The sequence below is a fragment of the Acanthaster planci genome, linkage group LG08, assembly GCF_054643075.1.
Source record: "Acanthaster planci isolate LZ-2023a linkage group LG08, COTS_SCS, whole genome shotgun sequence".
Classification (NCBI taxonomy): domain Eukaryota; kingdom Metazoa; phylum Echinodermata; class Asteroidea; order Valvatida; family Acanthasteridae; genus Acanthaster; species Acanthaster planci.
In genome coordinates this window covers 9565466-9578918 of record NC_141784.1, presented here as the reverse complement: position 1 = coordinate 9578918, position 13453 = coordinate 9565466, and the positions used below count along the sequence as shown (strand labels likewise).

Genomic DNA, 13453 nt, shown 5'->3' with positions numbered 1-13453 from the left:
CTGGTCTGTACGTTACATAAAGGCTTTCTTTCACAGTTTTCACAGATGAACAGAAAACCAGAGAACCTATTTATGTAGCTCCTGTTTTCTTTCAAAATGAGCAATGGTGCAGATTCAGGGGCAGATCCAAGAATTTTTCTTGGGGGGTTCAGACTGGAGATATTTTTAATGTCTCATATTTGCTGACAAGCGGAAACGAAGATGAAACATTATACATGACATGCATTGTTTACAGTGGTATAAGTGCATTTACTTCAGTTATTTTTTTCCCAATTTTGTACGCTCTCCCAGATCTGTGCCTGAGATTCTAAATTGATCAAGTGGTGTATTAAACAGTCCTATGGTAAAACCTGCGATAAAACTGAGATGTTATTGTTGAACTGAGCGAGTGGTCCTGTGCTGTGCCCCTCAGCAGGACACTTTATCTTAACTGCGGCATGAGTGACACAGTAGCCTACCTGGTCTTGAGGATCAATCATAAGGGGCCACCGACGTCCGCGAGTCACTAGGATGGCATTCTCCGTGGAGACGTTATCCCTCGGCAGGCCGTCGGCATTCCACTGCCGGATCTCGAAAGGGTCGGCCAAGACCTGAAAAACAAAAGGAACGATGTGGAAATTTCTGAACCTGAAATTTTCCCCAAATCCTGATTTGCAGATTCTGCAAAAAAAACAAAAACACACAGTGTTGTTTACTGCCTTTCAGCGGAATGCACAAAACTGCAGAACAGAAATATCAGAGGAATAGTGAACACACACAGGTGAAAGGAGTTCGTGCTGAATAAACTATTCTAAGAAATTTTACAAAATTACTCTGCAGGACTGTCTCGCAAGAAATTTAACAATGAGCAGATCGTTAAAACAGCAACACAAAAATACTTGAGTGATAAAATACAAAACAAATCTGACCATACCGACTGCCATATCTACTGCAGGACAGACGATAATAAATAACAGCTTTACAGATAAATAATAAATAAATCTGCATTCTGGGAGCCGTATTATTGCAAGCAGGCAGTCTTCTGGTAAAGACAACGGCAAGTTGGTTTACCTTCAGCAGGGTCAAGTCCTCAGTCACTGGTATCTCCAGCTCCTTACAATGATCTGTCCAATGTTTCACCAGCTCTACGCGGTAGGAGCTGGTGAACGCACCGAAGTAGGCCACGCAGGCTGCGGCCACAAAGACGTTGCCCACCACGTTGCCGATTTCCTTCTCAAACTCCTGCATTGAAGCAAAACAACAAAAATACGTCCATCTCCATGTGCGTGTAACGTTCATAACACCCCATAATTATGCACAGTTTCCTGACGCAAAATAATTGCTCATTATTTACTTTTGGTGGAATTTTAATTTCTTTGGGACTTTTTGAGGATGCAACCTTTACTTTTAATCTATTAACCCCTTCACAGCGGAATTATTTTGACCGCGACTGCTGGGCTGTGGTATGCCCTGAATGGAGGGCTTTGTCCAGCAGCAGGCCCCATTGAACCAGCAGCTGCATGGTGAATAGACTGTATGTGTGGTATGCACTAATCCTCACACAATGGTGTGGTAGTAGCAGCCCTCCGTAATGCCATGCTTGTAATAATTCTGTCTGAATTTTTCATTTAATTTTATTTAATAATTTGGTACATTTTTGGATGTCCTTTTTTTTTCATTCAACGGCTTATTTTCCTTTTGAGTTCATGTATTATTACGCCTCACATAATTTGTTTTTCATTGTCAGATTTGTATTATAATTTACTTGGTTACGTGGCTTCTCATCCTTCTTTCCTTCAAATTTTGCATTTCTAGATTCTGTATGTGCTTCCTGCTTAAAGTTGACTGTGTCTGATATGTAGAAAACAGGGGGCCAAGTTATGCAGCCACAACTGCACAATCAAAAACTGAGAAGGAAACACCACAAGATACTAAGTACCAAAGAGATATGTTAGCTGAAGTGATGTTTCTAAATGTCTAAAAACTGTGAAACTGTTGCCTTTTTGGAGCTCAATGATTTTCACTTGATGTGTGTCTCGCATGCTGTCCCATCTGAAGTAAGGTTTACCGATTAAGCTACTGAATACAATGCATGAGTCACTGTGGGATCTTCTCCCATCCCTACCTGGACACTCTCCTGCCATCGTCCCTGCTCATCCCCCAGCGCCGTGGTCAGCTTGCCGGCCCGCTTGAGCCGGCCGGCCGTCTGGGCCATGGTCTTGACCAGCGTCTCCTTCTCGTTGACGCTGGCGTCGTAGGAGGCCTGCAGCTCGGCGATTTGGGCCTCCACAGCCGCCAGCTTGTCCTGCTTCTCCTTCAGCACGCTCATGGTGGCTGCCAGTTCCTCCTCTGCTTCCTTTAGCCTGAGAGAAGGGGACGGGGAAGAGGAAAGGCAAGGTTGTCACTGAGTCGTTTTTCTGAAGTTAAGTCCAAAGTCCGGAGTAAATTTTTTAAAGGCCTACTGATGCTGTAACTCACAGTGTGAAGCAGGACTTAATTTTACTTGGAGCTGGCTCTCGATTAAAAAAATTAACAGTATTCTGCCATGAAGTGATGTTCCATGGCCCTTTTGGTTGGCTTGTTTTAGTTGTTTAAGTCTGTGCTTGTGATGATAAATAACCATTTTAAAAGACCTCAATAAAGTATGAGCTACAAAAAAAAATGCTATCGATTGCATCCGTGAAATCTCATGGGTTAGGCTGTCAGTTCGGCATGCTCAAATGAACAAGGACTAGGAATGACACTAGGCACATAAAGTTCTTACATTGTGGAGCAAGAAGCGCGACCTTATTTGATGCTCCCTATCAAGGACTATTACTACCAACTGGGAAGCCAAGTGACACATAAAGACTGCTCAGTGGAAGTGATCTATTTTTAGCGGCCTTTATCTTTTGTATCCACTTCAATCTTGCATTTCACTATTGGAAGAAACAGTTGTTTTTTTCCAAAAACACAGAAGTTATGAAGCTCTAAAGAGCAACGTGACTTACTTCTTCTTCTTTGGTTCGACGGTGCGGAACACTTTGGAGTAGAGATCCATGGCTCTCACCCACATGCACATAGACTTGCAGGCCTAGACGAAAGACGTGAAATATATCAGGTCGGTAGCAGAGGCACCTAGGACACCCTCAGGCAAGTTGTACCCAAGTATGCATCAAGTAATAACTCTTCAGTCAATACAGAGTTTACAACCTGCCAGAACATGGGTGAAAGCTGATGCAACAGGTGTTTTCTAATGGCTAAGTCCATGCTGAATAATTGCAAGTGTTGGCAAAGTTTCACTGTAATCAAAATCTCAAGTTAATCTAAGGCCGTGTCTGAAACAGGCTTGCAGAGCTACGGCTAAGTCTAATTTGAATGGAGGGGAGACCTAGACCTAGCTCTAGACAACAGATTCGGATGCAGCCTAAAGCTTACGGAGACACCCCTTGAGCCATATTAAACAAAGAGAAACTCAGAGGTGAATGTTAAAAGACAACACATACACATTAACTTCTCCACAACAACAGAAGAGAAAAAAGAAGACAGGTTCCTTTACCTTTGAGGTTTTCTCAACAACCTCCGGCACAAACTTGGGGTTTTCGATGTACTTCTTTAACTTCTTCAGGGTGGAGTCTGGGACGTTGTCCTTGTCGTAGTCCAACAGCTTCTTCAGGAAGTTGGGGTCACTCAGGAGACCCTTAGCACTCGGCCAATCAGGCCTGCCATGAAGAAAAATCACGCAAAATACAAGGTCTTGCTATTTATCATGGTTGTGCATTTTCAAAAATTGTGGAAGAACATTTTTAAGAATTCCACGCACTAGGGATTAATTGCAGGTATAGTGTGTAGTTTGAATCTGAAATATTCTTCTGAGCTATAGAAATATCCTTGTTGACTTACAATTCAAAGCTATGCTTTCTCAAATACTGTCTCTGTTTGCAAGTTCCCGGCTGAATTTGAAACAAGGACAGACTTGACACTTGAATGCAACTGGGTCATTCCATGAGGATGGGGGACAATTTGAGACAGTGTCCTCATTGGTAACTTTTACCATCTGTCATGACCTGTAGGGTAGGTCATCTCCTCTGTATTCAGCCTTGCAAGATGTATAACAATGTCAATTTGGAATCCACACGCAGGGAAATAGCTGTTCATTTTTACGGAACCCATGTAACAATTGACACCGTCACAAACTGTGCCCCAACGTCGTGGAATGACCCAACTGTCACTGTGGAACAATGATTAAGTGTTTCTCCCAGATATGACAGAAGGGGGGTTGTGCACATTCGGACAAAAATCGTTTGTGCCTTCCAACTTACTTGACGCCCAAGAGGATGCAGATGGTCTCCATGACAGTCAGCACCATGTCAGGCGGCTTGTTAAAGACCTTGATCTCGGAGATGTCGTTCTTGTCCAGGGCATCCAGGGCCTTCTGGGCTGACTCAAGAGCCGGCAGGGCCTCGTCAAGGTCTCGCTGGGCATCGTCAGCAATGGCCTGGGTTTCCTCCGCCTTGACCTTGGCAGTGGCCTCATCATCAAGCACAACTTTACGCACCTGTTAAAGAGTATTGTCAAACGATTGTATTGCTAGCAATACACCAAACGTCACGTTTTGTGAGGAACCTTCTCGAATCCTCCAAAATCCTCCACTGTGCAGGAAACCAATGGAACACTTTCTTGTACTTAGACATTCAAGAGACATCAATCCCTGCATTAAGGTAATGGAGGCTGGGCTTAAACCTTCTCACTCCTGCAAATTCATCCAGAACTTCTTGTTGGATTTCGGTGGATCAAGAAGTTTTGGGGTAAGAAAAGAACACACTTAATAGCCTGCGTCCTTTGATTTCTAACTAGTTCATCCCTAGCTCACTGAAGACTCCATGACCTGTGACTCATGACCAGCCTACTGATCTACAGCTAGTCATCAAACTGTCCATAACGTCTGACCCTGTGAACAACAACATTCTAACCCACTTACTTCTTATTCTAACTGACCTGTTCTTCAACGCAGACTTGCTACTGCTGACCAGTGACCTTAAACCAATGACCATCTGACTTCAATGATCTTCAGCCTGCTGATCTACAGTAAATCTACCCATAAGCCTGTTCTCCAAAGCAGACTATCGCCTCTAACAAACCTGCCAGTGACCTTAATCACCTCTTACCTTGTGACCTTACTATCTGTGACCTTCTGACCTACCTGATCAGCAGCCTCCTGGTCCACGGCAAGCCTCTCCATCAGCTTGTCGGTGTCGATGGACTTCTGCTTCAAGACAGGCTCCAGGGCAGTCAGAGAGACCTCCATGTCAGCCACCAGCTGGTTGGTCTCAAGCAGCTTGGTCAGTCCGTTCTTGACGCGGTCGCGGGCATTCACCAGTTGCCTGATACGAGGAGAGAAAAGCAACAAGGGGAAATGTTCAATTGATAATGGCTTGTAATGGTCGAACTCAGGAACAACACGCTCAATGTGAAAGTTACATAAAGTATTTTGACAAAAAAGAGAGAGACTGGCGTTTGAATTGCTTTACAGTGTCAAGAACTAATGCTCTGCAAACAAATCTGCAGGAAATTATACTGCAAATCGGAAGAACCAAACTACAGGAATAAGTTACTGGAAAAAGCTATAAAATAGTATGAATCTTGTTGTGGATAAATATATCAGGGCTGGTTTAACTGCTGTTGCCTTTCTATATATTACCAGGGAATCCAATGTGAAATTTGATTGGAACAGCTGGCTCATGGCCACTTTGGCAAAATATCCGGGATAAAGGACCTAACTGTTTGAGTCAGTTCAGCATATCAGGCCCAAGAAGATTTTTGTTCCTCACGTATGGATGTAAGTCCAATGCAGGATGCTCTCTAGGTAATTCTGGTATTATACTCCTCAAGTGGGGCAGGCAAGAGGAAGGTAGACTGGCTTGCTCACATCAGCACCACGTGGCTAGTAGCTGGGTTTAAACAATCACCGACGTTTCCGCTCAGAGATTTACACCATTCACTCCAAGGTGAGATACAATGCTAGCTTTAACCCTAACACTCCTCAATCCTCCAACAGGTGAAGGATTGAGGAGGGTTAGGGTTAAATGGTACGAGTTCAGAGGACTTACTTTCTCTTCTCGGACAGCATGGAGAGGTACAGGTTGATCAGCTCGAGGTAGCTGGTGGGTGTGGTGTAGTACCGACGACGCAGCTCAGAGTAGAAGCGCTCCGCCATGGCGCTCACGCTGGTGTGGATCTCCACACACATCTCGGCAATCTTACTCTGGACGCATTACAAAAATGAGGAAAGAAACCCACTGAAAATGACTTCATCGATCCCCCGACCCCAACCGTAAGTGTAAAAGATGTCCATGAACGACAGGGAGTCGGAAAGAATGGAATGCTGTCGAGCAACAACTGACTCCATGCTGTGGCATTCATCAAGAGATGACTGTTATATTTAGGGGAGAACAAAAGACCTTCACCAGATCTTACACATGGACAGTCCAACCTGCTTAAGATATTCCACAGGCAAATTCCAAAGAGAAAAACTATAAGAAATTTCCAGTTTTTAGGCAAAGAAGAGAAACGCCAGAGGAAGAGTTCACTAGGAATAAGGGGGGTTATTCTGTGATTATTCTCCAAATCAATGAAACAGGCCACCTAGGGTCACCAAAGAACAGCAGGGTGCAAACCCTTTCTGTTTGACAACTCTCATTTGTCTTTAAAAGTATTTACTAAGCAAAAACTATTTGCCTAGCAAAAGCAGGTAACCAAGAGAAATGGCATGCCTTTTATACTTCGTGTACATGACTGGTTCTCGCTTGTTTTTTGCTAAGCACATAAATCTGCTCAGCAGTATTTGTCCATTTATGAAATTGGGTCCTGTCTCTAAAACAACGAGAAAGGCAATACCTTCATGGCTTCCTCGCCCAGATCCACCGTCTCAAAGAACGTCTCGGAGACGGAGAGCAGGGCCTCCCGGGGCCACTCGGTGAACCAGTCGATGGTGCAGCAGTTGACCAATGAAGGGAACATGCGGCAGCGGGAGCGGAAGGCATCGCCCACGGGGCTCATGCACAGCACAATGTGCAGGTTCTGCCGCACCCGGCCAATGAAGAAGTTGAAGATCTCATCCCGGTTGCCCTCAGGGATGCCCGCCTCCTTGGCGGCCGGCCGGCAGCCGATGATGACCCGCTCGTACTCCTCCGCCTCAAAGAGGTTGGGCACCTCGCCCGAGTTAAGGATGTTGTTGATGTCCTCTAGGAATTCCTCCACTACAATCTGGGATTAGAAAAAGGGCCAATTACGAGCAATCCAGAACAGCAATTTCAAAACAGTACCAGTATTATTCATCCAACTTTATATTTTCCGGTATATCTACCAGGTTGTTGGTTTTACGTAAAATTGTTATATGACTATAAATTCTGTCAGCCCACAGTGTTACCTTAAAACCACATCCACATCTTAGATTATCCCGATCTACAGAATATAAAGAAACCTACGGTAGATTATCCTGATCTACTGTGCATTTCTGTATATACCAACAAGAAAAAGGATAATTTCAATCATGACTTTTTTCCCTCTAAATTGTTAGGCCCCCAGACTCTGCTCACTACAGGAGAACCAGGTGTAGTTCTAATTTTATGCACTCATTCTAAGGGAGTCCACGGCATTCACATCAAAAAGAAGCCAAAATATACACAAGAATCACCGAGAAATATCAAAAGCCCCAACATGACTGTGCGGTTTTAATGAAGCGCACGTTTCGTGGATCCTTTATTCATGTTCATCACAGGGAACCGACCTGTGTGTCTGTGAACAGGAAGACTGTGTTTTGGTTCTGGACGCCAGCTAACTCGTACAGCTGCTTTAGGTCGTCGTGGAAGGAGGAATAGTCGTAGCCGCGAGACAGCTCAATCTGGAAGCACTTGTAGCTGCAGATGTGGGCGGCCAGCCTGGTCAAGGACTGCTTTCCTGTACCCCCGACGCCTACCAACAGGGCGTTACCCCGTTGCTGTCGAATGATTCGGATGATCCTGTGAGTTCAAAGAAAAAAAAGGTAGTTACAAGCCGATAACTCATAACGGCAGATCCGTTTACTAATGTCCTCTTCAATGGTGACACAGAGAGACGGAAAACGTGAACACCATCTGTGCCCTGTGTCCATGCAAGGACGTAGTGTGCTTGTGCACATTCTGACGAAAGCTGGTCTGTGCCATACACATGCGAATCAACTGAGGGCACACACTGTGCTCCAAACATCGCTGGGCCTTTAAGGCATACAGCTTGAACTGTTTCTGCACAAAGTCAATACTGACTATGGCTGTCTGTGGCTGAGAGGTAACACACTTGCCTGTGGGAAGTGACTACAGCCACTAGCTAATGGCGTCCGCAGGGGCACATGGTACTCCACCCGCAGTCGCAACTTTCCGATAAGCCCCACTTGAGTCTAAATTGGCCCCTCAGGAAAGAGTTTTGGTGGGTGGTGATGGAGGGGAGTCTGACCTACCTAGCAACATGCTGAATGGCATCCACAAAGAACACCAACTTCATCTCCTTGGAGGATGCCAGATTGCAGTCATCAAGGTACTGGAGAAGCCAAAAAGAGAAACATTCCACAAGTGAACTTCTGATCAAGTCAATATCGGAACACCAATTCTGATGTTGAAAACCATGGGTCACAAGATATAAATGAACCCTCCAACAGGTGAAATCTTTAATTTTTTTTTTTCTGGAGTAAGCACGGCTTCTGGAACAAACATTGACTTTTCACTGGAGTGCATGGAGGTGTTCCTCTCCATATCTGCTAATACACTGAGACTATTGGCTGTGTAAAAGAATGCCCCATGAGGTCATATTTAATACTTGATAAGTATAGCGCCGAACTGTAATCTAGAGTTCTAAGGTTCATATCCATATTCCTATGGCTAACTTTTATATACAGGCGTGCAATTTGGAATCTGACAAAAAACGAAGAAATTCTTTGTACAGTATTTTTTCTATTTTCTATGTCGTGAGAGTGAACTGAAGAATGAGGAAATCAGCTGATCTCCTGTAGGTAAAACTTTTCGTGCAACCAGGGTGGGGGGTGTGGCGGTTAAAGAGGTAAGTGAAAGCACACACATCTTGCAGGACATTCTTGAGTTTGTTCAGGTCCATGATGTCCTCGTACAGCCGGTCGCTCTCGTCTGCGCCCATCTTCATGAAGTCGCCGAAGATGATGGGCTTCTTGATGAAGCTCTCGGGCTCCACCGTCTGGCTGAAGTGCTTGCTGGCCATCTCGGCCATGATCTCGTTGAAGAAGGCCTTGTCCTCCAGGTTGATGAGCCGGTCGTGGAAGACGCGCTGGCACTCGTGGCAGAAGAGGCGGAACATGCCGGCCTGGTCGCGGATCACGCCGGGGTCGGCCTGCAACACGCCTGTAGATGAAGGGGGTGAGATTACAGATTTGACATTGGACACCTCATGTCCCAGAGACTTTACTCTGGCTGATTGAAAAGCAACAACCTAAACAATTCTTTTCAAAGATGATTATGAGTTCAAGCAGATACACAAAGTTAATTGAACATGAATTACAGTGTAATGAAAGAAATTCTCTGCTCGAAAAGTATCACCTTATTTGCTAGTTCTTGAGATTGTATTGAACAGTTAAGGTATTTTGGAGAAGGTTCAAGATGTAGATCTCACAATGTAACATGACTAGAGAAGTAATATTTCTCACAAATCGACAAGTTAATACTAAATCTTTTCAGCAGTGTTACAGTCAAGCACTTTACGTTTACTACTCATCACATCACAAATACGGTCAACACTTTTCCAAGGAATAGTGGGTGAAGACAGGAATATCTTTGGTGCAATGCATTACATATAAACTGGCTTCCACTGAGAATGAGGTACCTCCTATGTACTTAAGAAGACATACATTTCTACGTAATTACTGAAGCAACAGTACTCATAGATTTTGCCACTCAAAACAGGAAGGCTTGTCATTTAAACGATTCCAAAGCCAACATATATCTGATAAACCAACCCCCTCCCCAAGGCACAATTATCCCTACTGGTGGTTTTACCTTGCACACATTTGGACAGATCTCGGAGGTTGAAGACGTAGTGGGACTTGGCCGGTGTGGGCAGCAGGTCCGTGCTCATGCGGCCGTAGATCTCCACTGCAGCGCCCACGATGGCTTCAGCGGTGCCTTTGACGGCCGGCGGGAAGTCATGTAGGAAACCACTGATGATGGACTGCGAAAATATAGAAAGGACATCACTCTTTCACTCTCTGCCAAAGCTAAAATGAAAAATTTGCTACGCTTTTGTTTTTTTTCCTAGTTCCCTGGAAGGTTTATTTTATTTTCAAATACATCCCACAGATAATAAAAGCTTTGCTTGGTCTACTTTGCCTAAATTTCCCAGGTCTTTTGAGGGTGAGCAATTTCTTTTCCTGATCATGTTGTTACAAATCATGTTGTTACATATCCTACTTAATTTGGTGACAGACCATTCAAATGTGACTCTGAAGACAGACTTTTTCAAGTCATAATTTTGGGTCTAAGTTGAAAAGTTTGGGTTGTGTGAGATATTTCGTCCTCACCTGCCGGTTGGTGTGAACTTACCATGAATATGTGCTTGAGGCTGTGGTCAGATGCGGTAGGCACGCATAGCATGCTGAAATGTCTCATGAGGCGTGGGGTCACGGGATTACGACCTCCACCGGGTGGGGCACACGCTGCTGACAATGTCACATCCTACCAAGATATAATAGCAACAGGGTGAGGTTGGGGGATGAAGAATATGCCACGAAACTTCTAGCAGAGAGGGTATATCAATGACACCTATAAAGCATGGTTTGGGGGTTTTTAATTAGAGCTAACGAGGCATGTCTTATCTTGCAAATGGTTTGGTTATGCGAATCTTGCTCTTGATTTTTTCATGGAGGGTACAGAAACGTAGCAAAACCTGACTAATGTAACTTTTAAAAATCAGAGACTCAGAGTCAAAGATTCAAAAGTCTAGACAAATCCTTTAACGCTGACAAACTCAAGAAATTCTGAAAAGGGATTACTTTCCAAAACCTTCCAACTCTGAATTCCAAATAACCCAACTTGCAGATTAGGAGATCGGTTTCTGCTCAATTCAAGATCTCATTTGTTGATTAATTTATCATCACAGATTCCAAGCTTCAAGCACAGATCCGACATTAAAAGTTGGCAACAAGCCAAATTAAAGTCAGGTCAGTGGCAAGGGAGGGAACATGGGGCAAGGGGGGCCACATTGGAAAATGTTTGGCTTTGAAGGTGCAAACACTTTAGGCATGGTACCAGCACCTTCTTTTCAATGGGGAGGGTTCTTCCACAGATGAAAGAAAATCTGACAATCATTTCAGAAAAATCCCTGCCCATTTTCAGAAATTCTCTCTTTCAAAAAGAAAGCGTGACTACCTTTTAAAAATCTAAAACTTTCAAGCTAATCTCTGTGTCCAGAACTTACATGTATCTCTTTCCAGAAGAGCTTCTCCCTGTCGTAAAACCCACGGAAGTCTTGGTACTGCCTCAGTAGCTCGATGGGAGGCTGGGAACCGTAGGTATCCAGCTTGGGCATGTTCAGGTCATCAACAAAGATGATGACACGTTTGCCAGCAGGGGCACCTGGGTAGATGCAAATTTATGGCAAAATTTCAAAAGTGGAAGGATTAAATATGAAGGAACTACTGAGCAAGATTTGGCATCGAGTACCTTTCAACTTAAAAGAGAATGCCATCGCCATCTGATATACAACTCACCCTGAGCAGAATGTAATTCAGATTAATCAAAATATTCAACTAAGCAGACTTGATTTCAGCTTATAGCAGTGAGTAAAATGTTTACCAAAAGTCAAATATGCACGACTTTTGAATGAGCATAAGCAAACTTAGGTATTACAGTCGACTGTGGATGACCGTCCGACTCACCTAAGATTGTCTTGCGCTTCTTCTCCAGTTTACCCTCAATGATCTCCTGGGTGCGGATGCTGGTGGTCTGGGCAGAGAAGTTGATAAAGACAGGGGCGTAGCTTGCTTTCTCGCTGATGCCGTCCAGCAGCCCTCTGGCAATCACAGACTAATGAAGTCAAAAGAAACATATGGAAGAGCTGCAATATCATTTCGGCGCAGGACTAGCGCTCTGGCATCTTTGAGTTAGACGCCAAAACTTTCAAAATGAAAATCAGCGACACCAACCCTCAATGCTTTCACACAAAAAAATCCATAACTGTGTGTAAAGCCAGTGTTGCTATTATTTTGGGTTTTTTTACAGTCAAAATTCACGTTCAGGTCCCTTTTTTTTAAATCTTGTTTTTTACAGATACCTTTCCAAGCACTCTTTGAGATCAATTTTCGTCATGAAATGTGCATTATGCCTACCTGACTTTCAAGCAGGGCAACATGCCTTTACAATAAAAGTCAAATCACAGAGTCTTTTCTCATGCAAATGGTTTAACTCAATATGTCGCTCCACTCTTTGAGTATTCAGTCTAGGAAAGGTGAACAAACCCGACACTGCAGTCAACTCCTAGAAAGCTCTCAGTAAGAAAGCTGGAGATTTTCATGAGCACCATACCTTCCCTACACCCGTGGTACCAGTGAAGAGAACCGAGCGGTTCACGCTCAACAGTTTCTCCATGAGGTAGCCGAAGCGCACCGTGTCCATGGTGGGCACGAGCATGTCGAAGAACGGCTGCTCGGGGTTGTACTTGAAGGCCGGGATAATCTTCTCCCACATGTCCATGCGCTTGGTGTCAAAGTCAATGTAGCAACTCCACAGGTCGCCACTGGTGTTCAGCTGTTGGTGAATCAGTCATGGAGTATTCAGTGATTAACCCTCCTTTGGTTTTACAGCACAAATGTGCACAAATGCCCACAGTCACTGGTGAGCATGTAGTTTCTATATGAAACTCAAACATGCACAGGTTCAGTGTATACACAGTAGATTGCCAGCACAAAATGACCCAGGGTCTTTTGTGCAGTCCTCTTCACTGCATTTGGTTTACTGCACAATTATGCACATGAAACAGTGTAGCATAGTTGTTGGGCAGCACAAAAGTGCAATCTGATATTCCTGTGAGGGACTGTTGGTGCAGTGCACAACACAACACAGCTGTGCTTCTTTGAGGTGTTCACCAAATGACCCAAAGAGTGACTTCAGCATAGGAGGGTTTATTGACTGTATTCATGTGTCAACCATGTTGAACTGAATGTGAGGTTAACTTTTCATTTTTGGAGCTTGAGAGTAAACGAGACAGCAAAGAAATAAATGTTCATTACAAATTCATGCCAGTTTTACATTTTTAATAATTTGAACTTTGTGATAAATGTTATCTATCTTATTTAAGCCACTTTAAAAAAAAATGAAAGAGAGGTTTTGCATCCTAGATAGTCTGGCACCATCTCATTGACAAGGTTACATTGCATATGATAGATTCGGGAAACAGAATAAAAAATGGCTTCCCCATGAATATGGTTTATTGTACACTCTGC

At 44.0% G+C, this 13453-nt stretch overlaps 1 protein-coding gene across 5 annotated transcripts in view; it reads right to left on the bottom strand.

The window, feature by feature from the left end:
• dnah6 (dynein axonemal heavy chain 6) overlaps window positions 1-13453 on the bottom strand; it is a 64720-nt gene that overhangs the window by 22385 nt on the left and 28882 nt on the right. For all 5 annotated transcript variants that reach the window (XM_087139662.1, XM_022234995.2, XM_022234997.2 and 2 more), the window contains exons 33-49: window positions 12537-12758; window positions 11891-12038; window positions 11431-11588; window positions 10557-10688; window positions 10014-10185; window positions 9067-9362; window positions 8453-8532; window positions 7748-7979; window positions 6856-7224; window positions 6069-6223; window positions 5162-5342; window positions 4281-4516; window positions 3518-3680; window positions 2970-3052; window positions 2105-2342; window positions 1051-1221; window positions 459-590 (exon numbers count right to left, since the gene is read on the bottom strand). In XM_087139662.1, coding sequence (XP_086995788.1) covers window positions 459-590; window positions 1051-1221; window positions 2105-2342; window positions 2970-3052; window positions 3518-3680; window positions 4281-4516; window positions 5162-5342; window positions 6069-6223; window positions 6856-7224; window positions 7748-7979; window positions 8453-8532; window positions 9067-9362; window positions 10014-10185; window positions 10557-10688; window positions 11431-11588; window positions 11891-12038; window positions 12537-12758 — 3168 coding nt within the window. The remainder of the gene's footprint in view (window positions 1-458; window positions 591-1050; window positions 1222-2104; window positions 2343-2969; window positions 3053-3517; window positions 3681-4280; window positions 4517-5161; window positions 5343-6068; window positions 6224-6855; window positions 7225-7747; window positions 7980-8452; window positions 8533-9066; window positions 9363-10013; window positions 10186-10556; window positions 10689-11430; window positions 11589-11890; window positions 12039-12536; window positions 12759-13453) is intronic.